At 33.2% G+C, this 18,165-nt stretch overlaps 1 protein-coding gene across 2 annotated transcripts; it reads left to right on the forward strand.

Annotated features, from left to right (window-relative positions):
* Window positions 1-5,246: 5,246 nt before the first annotated feature.
* Window positions 5,247-17,331, forward strand: LOC124354127 (E3 ubiquitin-protein ligase rnf146-like). 2 transcript variants are annotated; one of them, XM_046804360.1, is made up of 3 exons: window positions 5,247-5,619; window positions 12,275-12,610; window positions 15,474-15,863. In XM_046804360.1, the coding sequence occupies exons 1-3, from the start codon at window positions 5,499-5,501 to the stop codon at window positions 15,686-15,688; spliced, it is 672 nt and encodes a 223-aa protein (XP_046660316.1). In that variant the 5' UTR covers window positions 5,247-5,498; the 3' UTR covers window positions 15,689-15,863. The 2 variants fall into 2 exon arrangements, with proteins under 2 accessions (XP_046660316.1, XP_046660315.1); XM_046804359.1 differs by lacking the exon at window positions 15,474-15,863 and adding an exon at window positions 16,659-17,331 and having other exon boundaries at window positions 5,251-5,619.
* Window positions 17,332-18,165: the final 834 nt, after the last annotated feature.

Raw genomic sequence — 18,165 nt, forward strand, 5'->3', positions numbered from 1 at the left:
GACCAGGTTTTTGTTTTCTCATAATCAGTACTGTTATAAATATTTATGAAAATGTATACATTCATATCTTGAATTGAACACTCTAGTTTAGAAATATAAACTACTCATAATTTTTACTTACCTATTTGAAGTATTATCAGGAGTTGAACTAGTAGATGCATGTGTCATGTTGTTTCATTAGACGCCATCGTATGAAAATTTCAATTTCCACAGCATTTCTTCTTGAATATGGAGACATCACAGAAGAGGACAGTGGAAACGAACTGAAGCTGACATGAATCAACTTCCTTCTCGTGTGCTTCGATCTACAGTTCAGGTTTACAATTTGTCTACATAAAGCTCTGTCAAAACGGAGTACAGGAGGAACATGAGCCAACCATCAAAGAAAACAGGACTGATACATGCCCACTTGAAACTCTAAAAGCTATGGAGAAAGACAAACGTGGTTCGTCGACATTCAAGACCAAGAAAACATTTAGTCGAGAGGTGGCACGACAATGCTATTGTAATCTTACCTTCCAAATGCCAGTGTTTGGCCTCTAACAAAAGTAGACAGAGTTTTTGCTGTGGAAGGTAAACTCACCAAAAAATGGCTAGCCATAATTTGTAAATGTAACAAGTATACGAGTATGAGTGGTGTTGATCGCTTTTACGAAAATGTACAGTCAGTCACTACAGTACAGAACTACTCTAAAATCTAAGGACGAAGAAATGGTGGTTTCTTTTATTTGCATTCGGACTTGATGCAACCTATCAAAACGCTTGGCAGCTTTTCAAAATAATGACTGGGCAAAATCTTACGTATGTAGATTTAGGAGAGTGGTTTTTTATATGTACTGTGGGCTATATGGAGTGCAATCAAAGAAAATGACTCCTGTGGATCTCCACTCGAGAGAAAATTAGTTTCTGAAGTCGATCGCAAAAGTGATAAAGTTGATGAACATTTCCGTAAAGACTGTTCTCAAAGAAGATATGCCCAATGCCATCAGCGCACGATAATCATGTACACACATGTGTTGTAGGACTATATATTCAATGTTGGTTTACATACCATGCCAAAATGTAAGGCTAAGAAAATCCAAACCCAAGAACGAACGTTTTCTTTGTAATCTTTACAAATCTAAGTCTACTATTAAAATTATTACCTTTGTTAGTTTTTAAATTTTCTCATTGTATGAATAAAACAAGTCTTATTTTATAAGACGTATTCTTATTGTTATCCTTGAATACATCCCTAAATAAGTGATTAGGTGGTAGGAAATATATGTTTAGCAAACACAATAACAATAAACTCTTCTCACTGCAATGCCCAGTGTCACATAGAGGTAACACCCATACAAAATAGTAAACAATATTTTATTTTACAGGCTTAAATGGTGCCAAATTACACAATTTTTATTATAAACAATAAATAAAAGTTATGGGAATAGAATACCTCTGTACTAGTCGTAGCCCAAAACAAGTGTTGATATGTTCTAATGTTTTTTGTACGTTATTAACTGAAAGGACAATAGTTTTGGATTGTGGTCTTGTTGATATTGAAAAGTATCTTGGCTAGACAGTGTTGTCGAAAAAAGAAGGGTCCAAAAACCAAAAAGGATGATTTATATATCCATGTTCATGAGTTCAGATTGGGTGAATAAATTATGGATATTATTGGAATCCAAGATCCATATGAGAAGAAAAGTAAAAGGAGGAAGCAGCATTAAACACACTCAACCATTTTAGAAACTGTGCAGGTAAATCAAAGGGGGCATTGTGAGGTGCGGTTTTAATGTATTAAAGGACATACATCTACAGATAAATTTCGAGTTAGGCCAAGTTGGTCTCAAAAATGGAGCTAACTGTCAAGAAACTTGAGAATGCAGTGTCCAGAGCAAAATATGATGAAGTACAGAATGAGTGGTTAGAGAGAAGATTATAGAAGAAGTGCATGCTTAAGATTGGGAAAATTGGCACTAATTACCACATCGACCAAAGTTCAAATCAAAGAGCAGCACTCAGGTAAGACCTGCTTTTATGCTTCAGCCAAAAAAGAACATTTGTCTTTAAACGATTTTTTAGTTATTGGAATGGATTCACTTGGATTAATACCGTGATTACTGCGCTTTACTATTAATAACGTTGAAGTAATTCTATAATTATTATATGGAAGCTTCTATATTATGGATTGTGAGTGTTGCTTTCTTCAGTGACTTAGACTACTCTTATATGTCTGAAGGTCCTCAGATTACCATTTATCAATCCACAGAACAGAATCTAAAAAAAAACTTTATCTTCATTGCCCAAACTAATCAGTAAAAAACTCTTTTCAGAACGCCTTCTATGTTTATAATTGTGTAACAAGCTGGCAGAGCCCCCAGGAAGTTGTACAATTTATCAAGGGGGCAAACAATATTTTTGATGAAGAAATGATTGACTTAAGAGGGTGAAAAGTCTCAGATCCGAGTCTTTTAGAATCAACATATACTTCTGCTCTAGGCATACGGACAAGGCGGAAGAAACTCTGTAAGTTCGTTATATGGAGAACTATATTGTCCACAGCGCATAGAATCTTTGACCTCATTGAGATAGCTTGTCCTATTTCTCTTTTTCGCAAGTTAATGATACAACAGAGTTCGGTTACTAAGTGTGACTGTGATAAAAAGGTGAGAGAATGAATAAGTAAAATATTCATACAGTTGTTGGAGACACTCATATTTTAGAATATCTAAAAATACCAAGATGGGTGCTAGAAATGGAAATATACCTAAGGAACTCAATAGTGTATAACTGTTACGATGACAGCAAAGATGCATTTGCTACAGCAACCTTTCTTAAAACAGATTATGCAGATTGCTCAGTGAATATTCAACCTATTGTGCTGCACCGCTCAAGGCAATGGCAATCCTCATAATGGAAGTTATGGATGTTACAATCGTTGCAAGACTCACAGTTACAATAACAAAACTAATTATATTCCACGATTTGGAGTGGATCTTCTGCAGTTGTTGCGTGGGTAATAAGAAAAGAACCATGGGAAGATTTTGTCTGGAATCCGTGAGCGAAATAATACTTCCTGTTAAGGGAAATGGCAATGCGCATATGAGTCCTGAATCCCACATACTTGCCTTCTCGAATGTGTAAAACTACTTGAATCCTAATGGCGAAAGAAAGAAAAAATTGACTTGTAATTTAATTTTTGTATGTAAAATGAAATGTAAATATTTATTGTACTTTAAGTATACTGGTGTACAGTGTACTATTACATTCTACTTCGATTTCATAATTAATTTGTAAACTTACATTTTTTTCAGAGCTTTTAAGATGGCTTAACCTGTAATAAGTACAAAAACCGTTTTTAATGTTGTTAATGGTTGTATTTGGTTAGATGTAAATAAAATATTTTAGGTTACGTTTTAATATAGGAGTATAAATTTTATTTTGTTTGTTCATATGTGTGTATGTATTTTCGGGGGTCGTCCACAATTATTGAGAAATATGTATCTCCACATTGTTGTCTTTGTTCCACTATGCATACCGAATCAGCAGAAAACATTTGGCCCAATCGGAGAATGATTAGAGATCCCTTTGATTTGAAAGATTCCGTTTTTATTTTAAATTTGTATACATTTACCGTTTAAAGGTTACTTTTAAGCAGTCCAGCTAAATATTACGATACACTTGCTTTCAATAGGTTTAATTAGTTGCACCAATTTCACCTACTTTATGTTGTGAAGATCCATTATTCTTATACTGGGATGGTAAATTACTCACAGACATTTGGGAGGGGGGCAATGACAAAGTTGACAGAGTGGCGATTCTTGTTACTGGATACGGGGTCGAAAAACTTATAGGAGTCCCAAAGACTGAACAGGAACAAGCTACAGCTTGTCTAAACGCTCTGGATGATTGGAAACTCCAGAAAAATGTGCGTGCTTTAGTATTTGACACAACAGCTGCCAATACAGGGTTGAAGAGTGGTGTATGTGCCATTCTTGAAGACAGTTTACATTCTAGCCTTGTGTGGATTCGATGTAGTCAACATGTACTTGAAATTGTGCTGTACTTCGTTTTTTGGGCAGCTTTTGGAGTTAGTGAGGGCCCTGATGTTGCCTAGCGTTTCAAGAAATACTGGCCTCAGTTTGACAAGGAAAATTTTTCCAGTAGTAATGATTTGTTTTAAGCCAATGACAAAACAAAATATCTCAGAAAAAATATGGTGCTATTTTAGAGTTAAAATCAGTGAAAGCTGCCTCGAGATTGACTACTTAGAGCGTCTACAGTTGTGTAATGTTTTTCTTAGTGATACAATTTTAGAATCGAAAATAAAGTTCCGAGCCCTAGGTGGTTTGCATAATGCACGTTAGATGGCTAAGGCTATTTATTGTCTCAAAATAGATTTATTTAAGGATCAGTTTACCCTTACATCTAAAGAAAAGAAGGGAATCACTGAGGTCAACTTGTTTGTAGCAATAATCTATGGGCGGCATTTGGAACGAGGCGCCCAAAGCTAAGAAGGTAGTTATAAATGACGTTGCTTCTTTTAAAGCAAGTTGAAACATATCCTAACTGCATTGTTAGGAATGTCGCTTTAGTAGCATTTAAACTCCACCTATGGTTTTTTCCGAACACTTGATTGGATTAGTACTTTTTGATTCCCGCGTCAGTATCAACACCAAAATAATTGTGATGGTTAAAAACCTACAGCACCCATCAAAGCCTAAGGCCCTTAAGAGACTAAAGAAAAATGTACAAAAATGGTAAAGAAAAGCCTCTTCTTTCTTTTTCAAGGACCCTGTGTTGTAGCCTAATGATCCGAACTTTATCGATTCTCAAGAGAAAGCACAGAACATTAAAATAGTGAACTACTGTGCTGAAAGAGAGATTGCTGTGATTCAAACATACACATTGAATTCTTCTATAACAAAAAATGAAGAACAGTTGTTTCATTACCTTCTTCAGTTAGTATCACTACACAGAAAACAGTTTCTAACGGCAAAGAAGGCACTTTTGTTCTTTATAGTGTGAAATCGTAGGGACCTCTAAATATTGACCTATTCGCCTAAAAATTATTTATATATTATATAATGCCAAATGGAACAAGGACATGAATATGGGGAATACGTTTTCTAACATTTGAGCTTTTGAGCCACTCTAATGTATATGCATGCGTGTGTGTGTGTGTGTGTGTGTGTGTGTGTGTGTGTGTGTGTGTGTGTGTGTGTGTGTGTGTGAGATTTAACTTTAGAAGATAAAATACAGGTGGCTTCGTCATATGAATACCAAGCAAAAAAAATTATGACAGTTGTCAAAATGAAAACACCATAACAGTCAAAACCTAAATCAATGTGTAATTGTCATGGCCACTGAGAATTAGTTATATTTTTCTTTTTGCTAATTAGTAAGAAATTTTCCTTAAAACTACAAAGTAAATTTAATTTATTCAATTTTTATTTCTTCTTGTTGTAGAGGGACATTAAGGAGGGGATTAAAACAGGACTAATTTTTAAAATAAAATGGCTGACGGGAGGAAAGCTGGTTCCAGTGGAGGAAGATATCTTTATAAAAGAAGAGCAAAGAAATCAAAACCTGTTGAAATAGAAATATCGGATTCTTCAAGCGACTCAAATGAAGATAGTAAGTTTAATGTGCAATGTTATTTTGATGTATGTATAAAAAGATCAGTTGAAATGTAGTCTAGGCTAAAATGTAAAGGTTAACATTTAGTGGTATTATATTTGGTAAAAAACAGTTTAGGGACTCCTACTAAAATGATCTTGGACTTTATAAACTGTTATTATCAGAACTTTTAGCTAGGAAAGTATTTAAGATTACTGATTAAATTAATACCTAGGGTAGAAAATAAGCGGCTTATAAACCCTGCAAATATTTTTGTTATTGGTAATTTTAGCGAATGGTTCAATGTTTTTATCTGAAGGAATAATTCAATACTACATTTTATTTAACTTAGCATATCAATTCAACTTATTAGTTACAGTAATTTTAATGTGAAAAATAAACAGCAAGGGTGACTAATATTTTGAGACTTTCAAAGTGGCAATGAATATGAGGAAAATATACGAGATATTTCTCACAAATGACGAGATTTGTTTAGGTGTCTTCAACATTTTGGTTTGGCTCCTGGTAACCCTTGGGAGAATTCTTGGCTACAGTATAATAAGTGGCCACCAGCACAATTGGATCATAGGCTAATTAATTATCAATTTTGGGTAGGGTCCAATAAGCGGACCCGGTTTTTTATATCGAAATTGGCAAACGATATTACTTAATCATAACCATCGATATAATCAATCGATACTGATGAATTATTTTTAACAACTTAAATAATCTGTATGAACAGCTGTAAACACTTTCAAATATACAATTAAGGTAATATTTTAAATTTCACGTAACATTGTGTATTAAAATGGCCGTCAATCTTAGGAAGCTTCACGAAATTGCTTTAAAAGACGATAAAATATGATTTTATGGCTTCAGGATGTTGGGTTAGTACCTAAGAATCCATTATGTGATATTTGTGGAAAGGTAACAAATGTAACTGTCAGAGGAGCTAACATGGTCGTCTTCAGATGCAAAAAAAGAAGGTAATGGTGGACACAACTTTAGTAAAAACGTTTCCGTTCTGTTTCATTTAGTTAAAGTTATGAGTTTCCCTGATTTTGGTTATGTTCATTTATTATTTGTTATCATTAAATTCACATTTTAATTTAAACATATGATTGTTATTACTTTTATATCGATTGATAGTCTATGATTCGATATGCGAATATTAGGTATCGATGATTATATTCTTCGATATAAAAAACCGGGTCCGCTTATTGGACCGTACCCTCAATTTTAAATATCGATACTATCGAATACGACATTTGATCTCTAGATATTCATTGCCAACTTTCTTTATTTAGACTAGTGACGTCATTACTAAATGTTGGGTCATTCCACATCAATTCAACCAAAGAAAAATCACTTTCTCACCCACCATCTCAGATTTTGATGAAACTTGGCTTGTTTGTTCTACCCATGAAGATAAGTCACCATGCCAAATTTTAACACTCTAACTCTTACCGTTCCCTTTTTATAGCCTTTCAAAGTTTTGCATTTCCACAAATTCTAACCTATGGATATCGCAAAATGAAGGACGCTTACGTTTCGAAAATAATTTGTAACTTTTTTATTTACCATTAAATCTCCATGAAAAATTTATAGGCTTATTCTTAAAACAATGAAGATTCTAGAAAAAAAATACCTTAAACCTCTAAGTTAACCTACTAGGGCTGAAAAAAATATTTTGTTTGTAACTTTTGTATTTTTTTTAAACGAAGACTTAGTTTAGCGTTACATTAAATATCGTCGAAAGGGTATGTGATAATCACAAAAACTTTTTTTTCTAAATAATCCTTACTAAATTGGGCTATTAAATGATGAAAAAAATATTAATGGGGTTTTGACACCTTTGTTGTGTTGTATGTTATGTCAAATATAAGTTGTAAGATTTCGGTTTTACAGATTTTACCATGTCCTAGAAGTATTTTTTTTTTTTTTTTTTTTACTGGAATTTGATAAATAGCAGACATTCTACTAAACCAAGGTTTAACTTTAAAACAGTACAAAATTTAATAATAACACATTTAGTTGGGTTTTTCCTTGTTTTTTAAAAAACATAATATCTATTCGTACTATTCATCAGGAACACAGCACTAATTCATGCAGCACACTTTGAAGAAAACTACATAGACCTGACAAAAATGTTGGTGTATGTGAAAACCAAAATAGAGAATGTATGTTAAGGCACTGTAGCCTATGCCCACCAAAGGAAAATCTAACAAGTTTTTTACTTACAAAATTTGAAGATTATGACGAAGACGACTCAATTGAATTTAATCAGTGGGTTTCAACCGACAGATCTCAAGTGATTACTCAAACAGCAAACATTGAAGGCTATATTTAAAAACCTTAACATCTAAATTGGAAAAACTTGTTCCCCACTCCTTCATTGCTGTCGCAATCAAAGTTTTCCAAAACCTGTAGTGTCATTAGACTTCAGTGAAAATTACTCGTCCACGATCCAGGATGAAGCCCAGGGATACCACTGGACATCTGATTCCTGCACTGTACACCCTATTATTATAGTTAACCAATAAGCAGTGTTGAAAATGAAAGATTAGTTTTGTCTCTGTATAATATCCGATGACATGAAACATGATGTTTTCTATGGTCTACAAAATTCAAGAAATTGTGGTCAGAGTACATTAAAGAAAATTATTCACATGTAACAGAGATTCACTACTTCAGTGATGGCTGTGCAGACCAATATAAAAATAAATTTAATTTTATCAACTTCTGCTTCCATGAACAAGAATTTTAAGATCAAGGCACAGTGGTCGTTTTTTGCAACTAGCCATGGGAAGACAGAATGCGATGGAATTGGAGGCACCGTGAAAAGGTTGGCAAGAAAGGAAAGTCTTCAGAGACCTCTTGGTAATTAGATTCTGTCTCCATCACATTTGTATGAGTTTGTAAATCAAACATTACAAAAGATTAATTTTTTGTTTTATTTCAATAGATGATACGCTTAAAAAACACGTTCTGACTTAGAACGCTTTGAGGACGTACAAACAGTCCATGGAACCAGAAGCTTCCATAACTTTAATCCGATAGACAGTTCAGGGAACTTGGAAGCAAGGAGGATCAGTTCCGATGAGAAAACCTGCCCTGACGTTTAACTTGAGGATTAAATCAACATCATTTGTGACAGAAGAAAATTTGTAATCCATCATGCTACGTGGCTTGTAAATATGATCTATAGTACTTTAGAATCACATAACTGAAGTGAATAAAGAAGAAGGTGATGTGACTGTTAAATTTATGCATCCTGCAGGGCCATCACCATCATTTCATTGGCCAAAGCTTAGAGGACATTTGCCCCGTGCCGATACCTCATGTACTTGCAATTGTTGATCCTCCTTACATTTCGACCGGAAGAACCTATAGGTTTCCAGAAAAATGTGTCAGCTCAATTGAAGAGAAAATTTTCAAAACTCCATTAAATGTTTTTCCTGTAAAAATTTGGAATGTAATTAAGATGTTGGAAATATTAATAGTTAATATAGGTAAGTTAACACCTATTGTTTATTTTTAATTTTTGAGTTTGTTTGAAATTAAGTTCTTTGAACATGATGATTCAGGTTAAAATATGATGTTATGAATTGAATAATAAAATATACCTTCAGATATCCTGAATAATAATGCAAGCCTAGAGATCATTATAATCCCTGGAAATCCTTATTGCTCAGTATAATTGGGCGGAAAAAATAAATTGGAAACCTATTATTTAATGTAATAAAACACAACAAAGGTGTCAAAACCCCATTAATATTTTTTCATCATTTGATAGCCCATTTAGTAAGGATTATTTAGAAAAAAAAGTTTTTGTGATTATCACATACCCTTTAGACGATATTTAATGTAACGCTAAACTATGTCTTCGTTTAAAAAAAATACAAAGATTGCAAACAAAATATTTTTTTTTCAGTCCTAGTAGGTTTAACTTAGAGGTTTAAGGTATTTTTTTCTAGAATCTTCATTGTTTTAAGAATAAGCCTATAAATTTTCATGGAGAATTTAATGGTAAATAAAAAAGTTACAAATTATTTTCGAAACGTAAGCGTCCTTCATTTTGCGATATCCATAGGTTAGAATTTGTGGAAATGCAAAACTTTGAAAGGCTATAAAAAGGGAACGGTAAAGAGGTAGAGTGTTAAAATTTGGCATGGTGACTTATCTTCATGGGTAGAACAAACAAGCCAAGTTTTCATCAAAATCTGAGATGGTGGGTGAGATGGCCTGGTTGAACTGACATGGAATTACCCTGTTGCTAGTGTTGTAATTACCAGCTGTTATTATTTCGTTTATGTAGGAGAAGGCTAGTGACAAGGACAGGCACAATGGCGATGAATATGGAGATATTGGCTCAAATATTTTATAAACGCTGAGCAATGTTTTAATATGTTACAATATAATGACCTTGCTCCTTTAAATCCAAATTGTCTAGTTTGTATTGACAAGATGAAAACTAGAAAAGAAAAAGAAAAGTAAGAACAAACATTACGTAAAGACTTTTCATCATTCTAAATTTGGTTATGAATATAATGAAAAATCGTGTACTATTTTATTTGAAATCAAACAAACTATGACTTTTAATTATTAATGAATTTACTTTTGACGGCATCAGTACCTGCAGAAATGCCATTTCAGATTGGCTAAAGTAATCTTAATTAATACGCTGCTCAAATGTTTGAATATAGTTTAGTTATTTTATGCAATCTGAAACAATACATTTATTTTACATATAAAGGTATAGCTTCACCATAATACAATTTTAAAAGCATAAAACTTAATTCAGTTTGCTCAAAATTAATTCAAAGTAAAATTGTTTAGAAATACATTTAAAATTAAAATTATGTGTTTCATTATTGACTAATAGCGGGCAAAACAGTGGTGTTCGTTTCTTCTTTGTTCCTAAAATAAACTATATTATAACTTATGCTGTATAATTTTCTTAAGTATGAATCTTATTTCAATTCAGTTTACTCATCAGTTGTATTTCATAATTTAAATTATTTTACTTATTATGGAAAAAACATAGCTTCCTTAACTGGAATTTGTAACCGGATTTTGAGTAATTTACAACAAAAACTAAGTAACTGTTCAACATTAGGGTGTAGCTTTCGATGTATCTACAGATATTAAAGATAACCCACAATTTACTTGCCATATTTATGAGATATGTATCAAATGACTTTAAGATGGTTAAACAGCTCTTATATATGTTTACATTGAAGGATACTACTGGTGCCTGCGACATTAAAGACAGTGTTAAAAAAAAATATTCAGTGTACATTAATAACATTTTGACTGTTGCTAGTGACGCTGCACTATTTATGATAGGTACAAAACAAGGATATATCGAGCTTTTGAATTTTGACAATTCATTTCCTGATTTCTTTTTAGTGCATGCATTATTCACAGAAACCATTTATCAGCAAAGCACTTTGAATATCCACACGTTATGCTAGATGTTATAAAAATTGTCGTTATCAATTTACAACAACGTGACCATGGAAAGGTTTCCTGAAAACTACAATTTTTCCTGAAAACAATAGTGAAGAAAAAATTCGTCGGCAACGAAAATCAAAGGAGTTACGATTTTTTGAAATCCTCTGAAAACTGTTTTTGACAGTACCTCTGGCAACACTATCCATATTTGAAAGTTTGGTATTACTCCGCGGCTCTCTCAAATAAAGAAGGGACGCCATTTTGAACTATTTTGTTCCTCCGTGTCTATTCTTAACCTCCTAGTTCAGTAGTGGTAATGGCACACCTTTGTGTTGGATGTTCATTAAGGTAAGTGATAAGTTACTGAAATGATGTTGAGTAGTACGTTAATCCTGTCAACGATGCCTGCCCGCTGCGCACTGCTTGCTCTTTTAGAAAAAAAATTAACTCGAGCTTGTAAAAGTTGAATCCCAGATCACGTGATGCCCCTGCTCCTTAACGCAATAATGCCCGAAAGGCATCAATATAATACAATAATATGTTTTCCCCCCAGTTTATATGCACCTGTGATAATAATACTTGGCTATAAATGCCCAACCCATGAAAAAAAGTCCATCTGCCATGGTCACGCTATTGTAAATAAATACCAAATTGTCAACTACATTAATTTGTTCAATTGTCAAAACCAGCAGTTTAGATCATTTGTAGAAGAATTGGATAATGACTAGCCTCTTAATGATGTATCTTGCAATTGCTTAGTGAGATGTTTATTGGTAGGCAATGTTCTGGCGAATTTCCACTGGCTAGACCCAATTAAACAGATTTTGCTAAATCATTGCAAGATAGAGGAGAACTTGTATCTGATTTAGCATGGAACGTGTTTAGCTTTTTATATCAAATTAATACTGTTTCAAAAAGACCTTGGACAAAAACAGACATTCGTTTCAAATGTCTTGACAATTTATGAAAGTCTTCCTGGTGTTTCAAGTGGAAACAAAAATATTTATTAAAAATGTTTAACCTTTTTGAGGAGGCTTCAACATTTTTTGCATCCGTTAATTTAATTCACATTATACTTTTTGCCGCAGTGAATGCGTAATCAGGTACAAAGAAATCTCTAGATAATTATTAATAATTATCTGTAAACTTGCCCATATAATTGTGAACAGTTATACAATAAACATTTGTTTTTAGTAATAATGCATTATTTTCACAGATGAACCGCCAATTTCCTTTCCATCTACTGTACCTCCATCCAAGTCCACCACAACTCCCATGCCTCCTACATCAGAGAACCCCACAACCACAATGGAATGTCCTGTATGCCTGCAGCCCTGCATCCATCCGGCTCGACTACCTTGTGGTCACATCTTCTGCTTCCTGTGTCTCAAGGGTATCGCCCAACAATGCAAACGTTGTGCCATGTGTCGCCAGGAGATTTCACCAGACTATCTCGACAGACCAGACTTGCTCCAGGCTCCCGATTCTCAAAATGAGAAAGAAGCAGAAACGTTTGAGGACGGCTACCAGTGGTTTTACGAAGGCCGAAATGGTAATTTTTATCTTGTGTTCCTATGATTTTTAAGCTAAATACAGTTTTATTAGGTCCGGTTTTAGTCATGAAAAATTCGAGGTTGAATACTATCAAATATATAGTTTGTACCACCCCCCAAATAACAATCTTGGGTATGAAGACTTGTATCTTTGATAATTTGGAGAATAATTTTTCACAGACAGAATATTGCGGGACGTTAAGTTTGAGTGATAATCTGTTAAACAGTAATTTGCTTGTTGCCAATAATATTTTGTTCAGCAAATTTAATCTATTCCCTGTATTTAAATCACTTCAGCCTTCTTTATGTAAATTCCTATTCCTAAAAATTTTGTCCGTTTATAAGGTAGCACAGAGACTTTCTTTGATGTATAAAATTTAAAGGTAGATAATAAAAAAAAGATAATATGGTTCTAAGGTGAGCAATATTTATAAAAAATGTTCATGGGTTTGGAGAGTCTGATTGTCAAGACTTTTTATTATGTTGGTACTTATCTTTCTGAAGTATAGTAAAATTTACAGTTGTATTAATTGTTTGCATTTTCAGCGGTAGCAGCTGAGGTGTTTTAGAAAATCAGCGATATTTCGTTTATTAAAAAAATTGATCAAAGAACTTGTATCAAGACCGAAAAAGGCTCGACAAGAGCAGTCTTACACGAAGGTTGTGCTCACTGTGTTCTTCTATTTTAATGGCATAGTGCATCATGAGTTCTTGCCACAGGGTTAAATAGTCAGTGAGCACCTGTAAGTTCAACGCCATTTGTGTGAAGCAATCCAAAAAAATCACCCGGATTTGTGGCAGAACAGTTCATGGCTTTTGCACCATGACAATGCACCTTCTCACACTTCATTGCTTGTTCGTGAATATTTGGCCAAAAACAGTCCTGTAATAATGCCCCAGAATCCATATTCTCCAGACATGACTCTGTGTGACTTTTTTAATTTCCAAAAATAAAGATAACCTTAAAGGGCCATTGTTGTACATGCATAGATAACATTAAAGGTGCATCACTGAAAGAGCTAAAGTTCATCCCAAAGATCGAGTTTGAGAAGTGTTTTGAGGATTGGAAGAAGCGTTAGCACAACTGCATAATATGTGGGGAAGTGTTTTGAAGATGACAAAATTAAGATAGATTAATATATTTTGTTTATGAAAATTCCATTACTTTTTGAACCTTGTGTGTTCTTATGTATTTTTAATGTTGTTTACAAATATTTTATTTCATATTATCAGGATAATATTACATTTGTGATTTTAGGCTAATTTGGATGATTACAACAGAAAAATATATCTAGCAAAATAATTCGACATATAGAACAGAAGAAAAAGAATGTGTTTAAACAGTATATAAAAAAGCTGTTCTACAGATGTTATAGTGTCTTAAAATTTAATTTTTTATATAAATGCAAGAACCTCAATATTACACACAAAAAAGAATAGAACATACAGAAAAAAACCTCCTTGGAATTATTGTAACAAAAGTCGTCATCTGAAGTAAGATATTAAACCTACAAATAAAAGATTTCTTTGAATCATAACATTAAAACTTTGTTGTGTTAGCAAATTTCCTCCAATAATTTGAAATGAAAATGAACTAACATTTACATATATTTGATAAAATTATGTAATATTGTGTTTGATGAGTCTCAATTTCTCAATTATTTCAATTTCTCACTAGAGTTTAGCTCCACTACAGCTTCAGCTCATTGCAGCGTCTGAAAACTGATGCAGTCACAGACTTGACTGTAATATGGAATCCACATCCATCTGGAAGAGATTCAAAGAAAGTCTGCAATGAAGAAGCTTAAAACAAAGTCTTTGCAATGTTTTGACATCACAGACACAGACTACAAAATCAAGTACAAATCAAAATGAAGAGGTGTTCTTTTTGTCTCATTAGGTGCAGAATTGGTGAAATGGAGCCAACTCAATAATCACATTGAATCACCCCTTCTTATCATGGTTGTGTTATGTGTAGGAAGCTCGGTTGCTCTGCTGTGCTTTAGGGTCGTGTCTAACATTGTAGCGACTCACATTGTATCTTAAAAGCTATAAATTGTACATGAGAATTAAAAAAGAATATATTCCAAAAGCACAAAATCAATTGCACCACCTCTACAAAAGGTTTGAAGTTTGGCACAGACATTTTTTTTAATTTGAAAAAACAAGTAACCACTTATTGTTTGTTTATGAATTTGTATAAAAAAGCATGTATGTTCACATTGTACGGACATCTGCATGTTTGTTAAATTGCTAATTTCTGTTTAGTTTGTTTACTTGGATTTCTGCCACTCGTTTACTTCAATTTGTAACAGCTTATAAAATCAGCACATTGACATTAAAAAAGGGTGTAAAATATTCCTCTTTTTAGTTGTATGATTTTATTACAATAATACTGCTAATAATCATGGTACTTACCTGACTCTAAGATTTTTGTGCTGTATGTGAAGATTAGTATATTTATGTGAAATGTTAAACTATGGTTGTAAATTATATTTTGAAACTGGTTCCCTAACATGGAAAATTAAGTAGATTAGTTATGATACATATATTTTTAAATCAATATTGTGATATTTCTCATGTTTTTCTATTTTAATATTTTTGATTTTTCAGTACTATAAATTGTGTGAAGATTGTTTATGGTGAAAATATACTGTCTCTGAGTCTGTGGTTTCAGACTAATTAAGATCAATTTTAAAACTATGGATATCGATATATATCATCCTGGTTTTCTGAAAACCCTAGGCACTTATTCTGCTAATAAAATTAGTGATTGAGAGCCCTTCTTATGGGAAATCTGCTACTTTTACAGTCTTGTGCTGTGACAACTAGTCAATAAAGGCCTGGTTTGTAATGTATTAGGATGGTGGAAATTTGACGACCGCATGACGCGGGATCTGGAGGAGGTGCGAGAGCTTGGACTGGACAAGCTAGAGACTTTGATCTGTGGAACTCTCTACGTTATAGACCTGCAGGCGCTGGTGCAGTACAATAAGGAAACACCTTGGCGGCGGCGCAGAATCAAACGTGATCTGGCAGCCAACGTAATCATCAAAGGGGTCGCAGGCATCAGATAATGTCTGACTATTCTGCTTTCATGAGAATTGTACCTTACAACATTCCAAGCGTTAAAAACCATGTTCTGCTACTTTGTTCAAGTGTATAAAAAGTTTGTGCTTGTTATAGTGATAAGTGATAGCTAGAAATGTTTAAAAGGAGAAATAAGAAAATAAAAACCAATTGTTTGTTTGAGTTATTGTTTTTATCAGTAAGACTGACAAATTAATTTCTGAAATAATAAGATTACAGATACTGTATGTGCCAAATCCATGATCCATAAAATGTACATTTTAGGTGTACATAAGAAATATTTCGATTAGGATTGGCTATTTCAAACCGTTTATTGTAGCCATATCTAGTTTTTTTTAGTACTCAATATAAATAAGTCTTGCTGGTCCTCTTTAAGAGCCCTTTCTCCTTCCATTACAAATTTTGCTATAGCATTATTTGACAGTTGATAGTTTACTTTTGAACTTAGAAGCATAAATTAAAAGTATGAAAGAAGAATATAAAAAGATTGAACCCACAATAAGAACCACATTACATGATATTTTTAAATAACTTTATAGGTTTGCTTTGTGAAGACTAAACTTCTTTTTAGATAACATTATTAATATGTTGATTGTGGCAGGCAATCATTATTTGGTATAGTGCAGTTTCGTTTATTTACTCCAGTATTGAAAGTTAAAAAAAAATTACTTTGTCTACCACATTTTTTCAGTCCATCATCCTAAAACATCAATGATTATGTACTACAAATGTTTAGTCATTATCACCTGAAATCAGATGCCTACATTTAGAGATGTAACGATTTTTTTCTGAAGTACACCTAAAGCATATTTTGAAATGTTAAAATTCTAAAATCTATTAAATTCATAAACAACTATATAATTTTTAAGATAAGGAATTTTATCTTGTAAAAGCAGAATGGTCAGAAGAGTTTTTATTTGATGTCAAAGTTTAATCGTTACATCTCTATTGTCGTAGGTTGGTGGCAGTATGACGAACGCACAAGTCGAGATCTAGAAACGTCGTACAAGTCGGGAACTCGGACTTGTGAACTTCTCATCGCCGGGTTCCTATACACAGCAGACTTTGACGAAATGGTGCAGTCACGCCGCAACGAGCCTCATCGACGCAGACGAATCAAACGGGACTTGGCAACAATACCTAAGAAGGGAGTAGCGGGAATTCGGTATGCCGTAAACATAGATTGTGTCTCGGACCAATTAAGCTCTCTCACACTGAATGATCCTCCATCAGATTCAGAGAGAACGGGTAGTACCTCCATGGCAAGTTGTGATACGCTTTAAACGTTTCCATATTTTAGCTCGGAGTAAGACGTGTTTATGTTATACTCATTATTAACTCTCATTTAACTGTCAGCATGACAGTACCTTATTTTCCATTAGCAAACTAATGTTGAATAATGATTTGTAAATACTAATCCTATTACAGTAAAAATGTCCTATACTCGTTAAGGTGTGAGAACATGTCTGCTATATGTACATAGTATTTGTGACATCTTCAAATGAGATGTGTTACTTATAATAGGAATATGTTGTTGTGAAGTTCAAGATGTCTAGGTTGAAGTTGTATGCAAGTTTATTTTGATAATTTATGGTCATTATTGGTATAACAAATACAATATTTTAAACTATCATGAAGTTCTTTTCGTCAATACCTACCTAACATTTTATGTTACATGGGTAAAATATTTGTTTTAAAGATCAATATACAATTTTTGGTTAGAGTATTTCCATGAGTTAACACATTTTACAACATACTTTACTATAAAAAGTATCTAGAAGGCAACTAGAAACAACATAGCGCACTGACTAGTCTCTAGAGAAGTGTCTCCTAAGAAATCAGTGTTTTAAGTGGTAATACCCCAACAAATTATTATTACTTTGCAGATAAATCTTACCTTGGAACACTAGTAAGTAATTAACATAATATTTTTATCAAGAAACAACTTTACAGAATAATTATACAAATAACTGACACTGTCAAGCTACTAGTCAGAAACCACTTCAAGAACAAGAACTTTTTTCATAAATAACTTCAATGCACCATTTAATATTTATAACCAACACGATTATCTTGAGAAGAAAGTAAAGCTTTTTAACGAATCGAGATACAAATAACCGCCCTGACATAATCAGTGATAGCTAATTCACAAGCATAAGTTATGTATCAAACCAATTCATACAGTCAAGTAAGTACAGGAGCTGTACAGCACAGAGTGAGTAGATCACACAGGTGGGAGCAATGAACCAACACCTGCTGACAGTGCAACTGCAGCACCTAATAATGCACAACTACTCTGCCTCAATTACCTTAGCTTTTTATGATAGTTATTTATTTTTTCATTTGTAAACCTAAATCTTCATTCAAACAATAGTTTGTTTAATGCATCTGACTTCCACCGCCTACCTTGTTTAGGCTGCTTAAATACTATTTGGTAAGAAACTTGATTTCCCTTAAAATCAAA

This window comes from Homalodisca vitripennis, chromosome 2 (genome assembly GCF_021130785.1).
Source record: "Homalodisca vitripennis isolate AUS2020 chromosome 2, UT_GWSS_2.1, whole genome shotgun sequence".
Taxonomy (NCBI): domain Eukaryota; kingdom Metazoa; phylum Arthropoda; class Insecta; order Hemiptera; family Cicadellidae; genus Homalodisca; species Homalodisca vitripennis.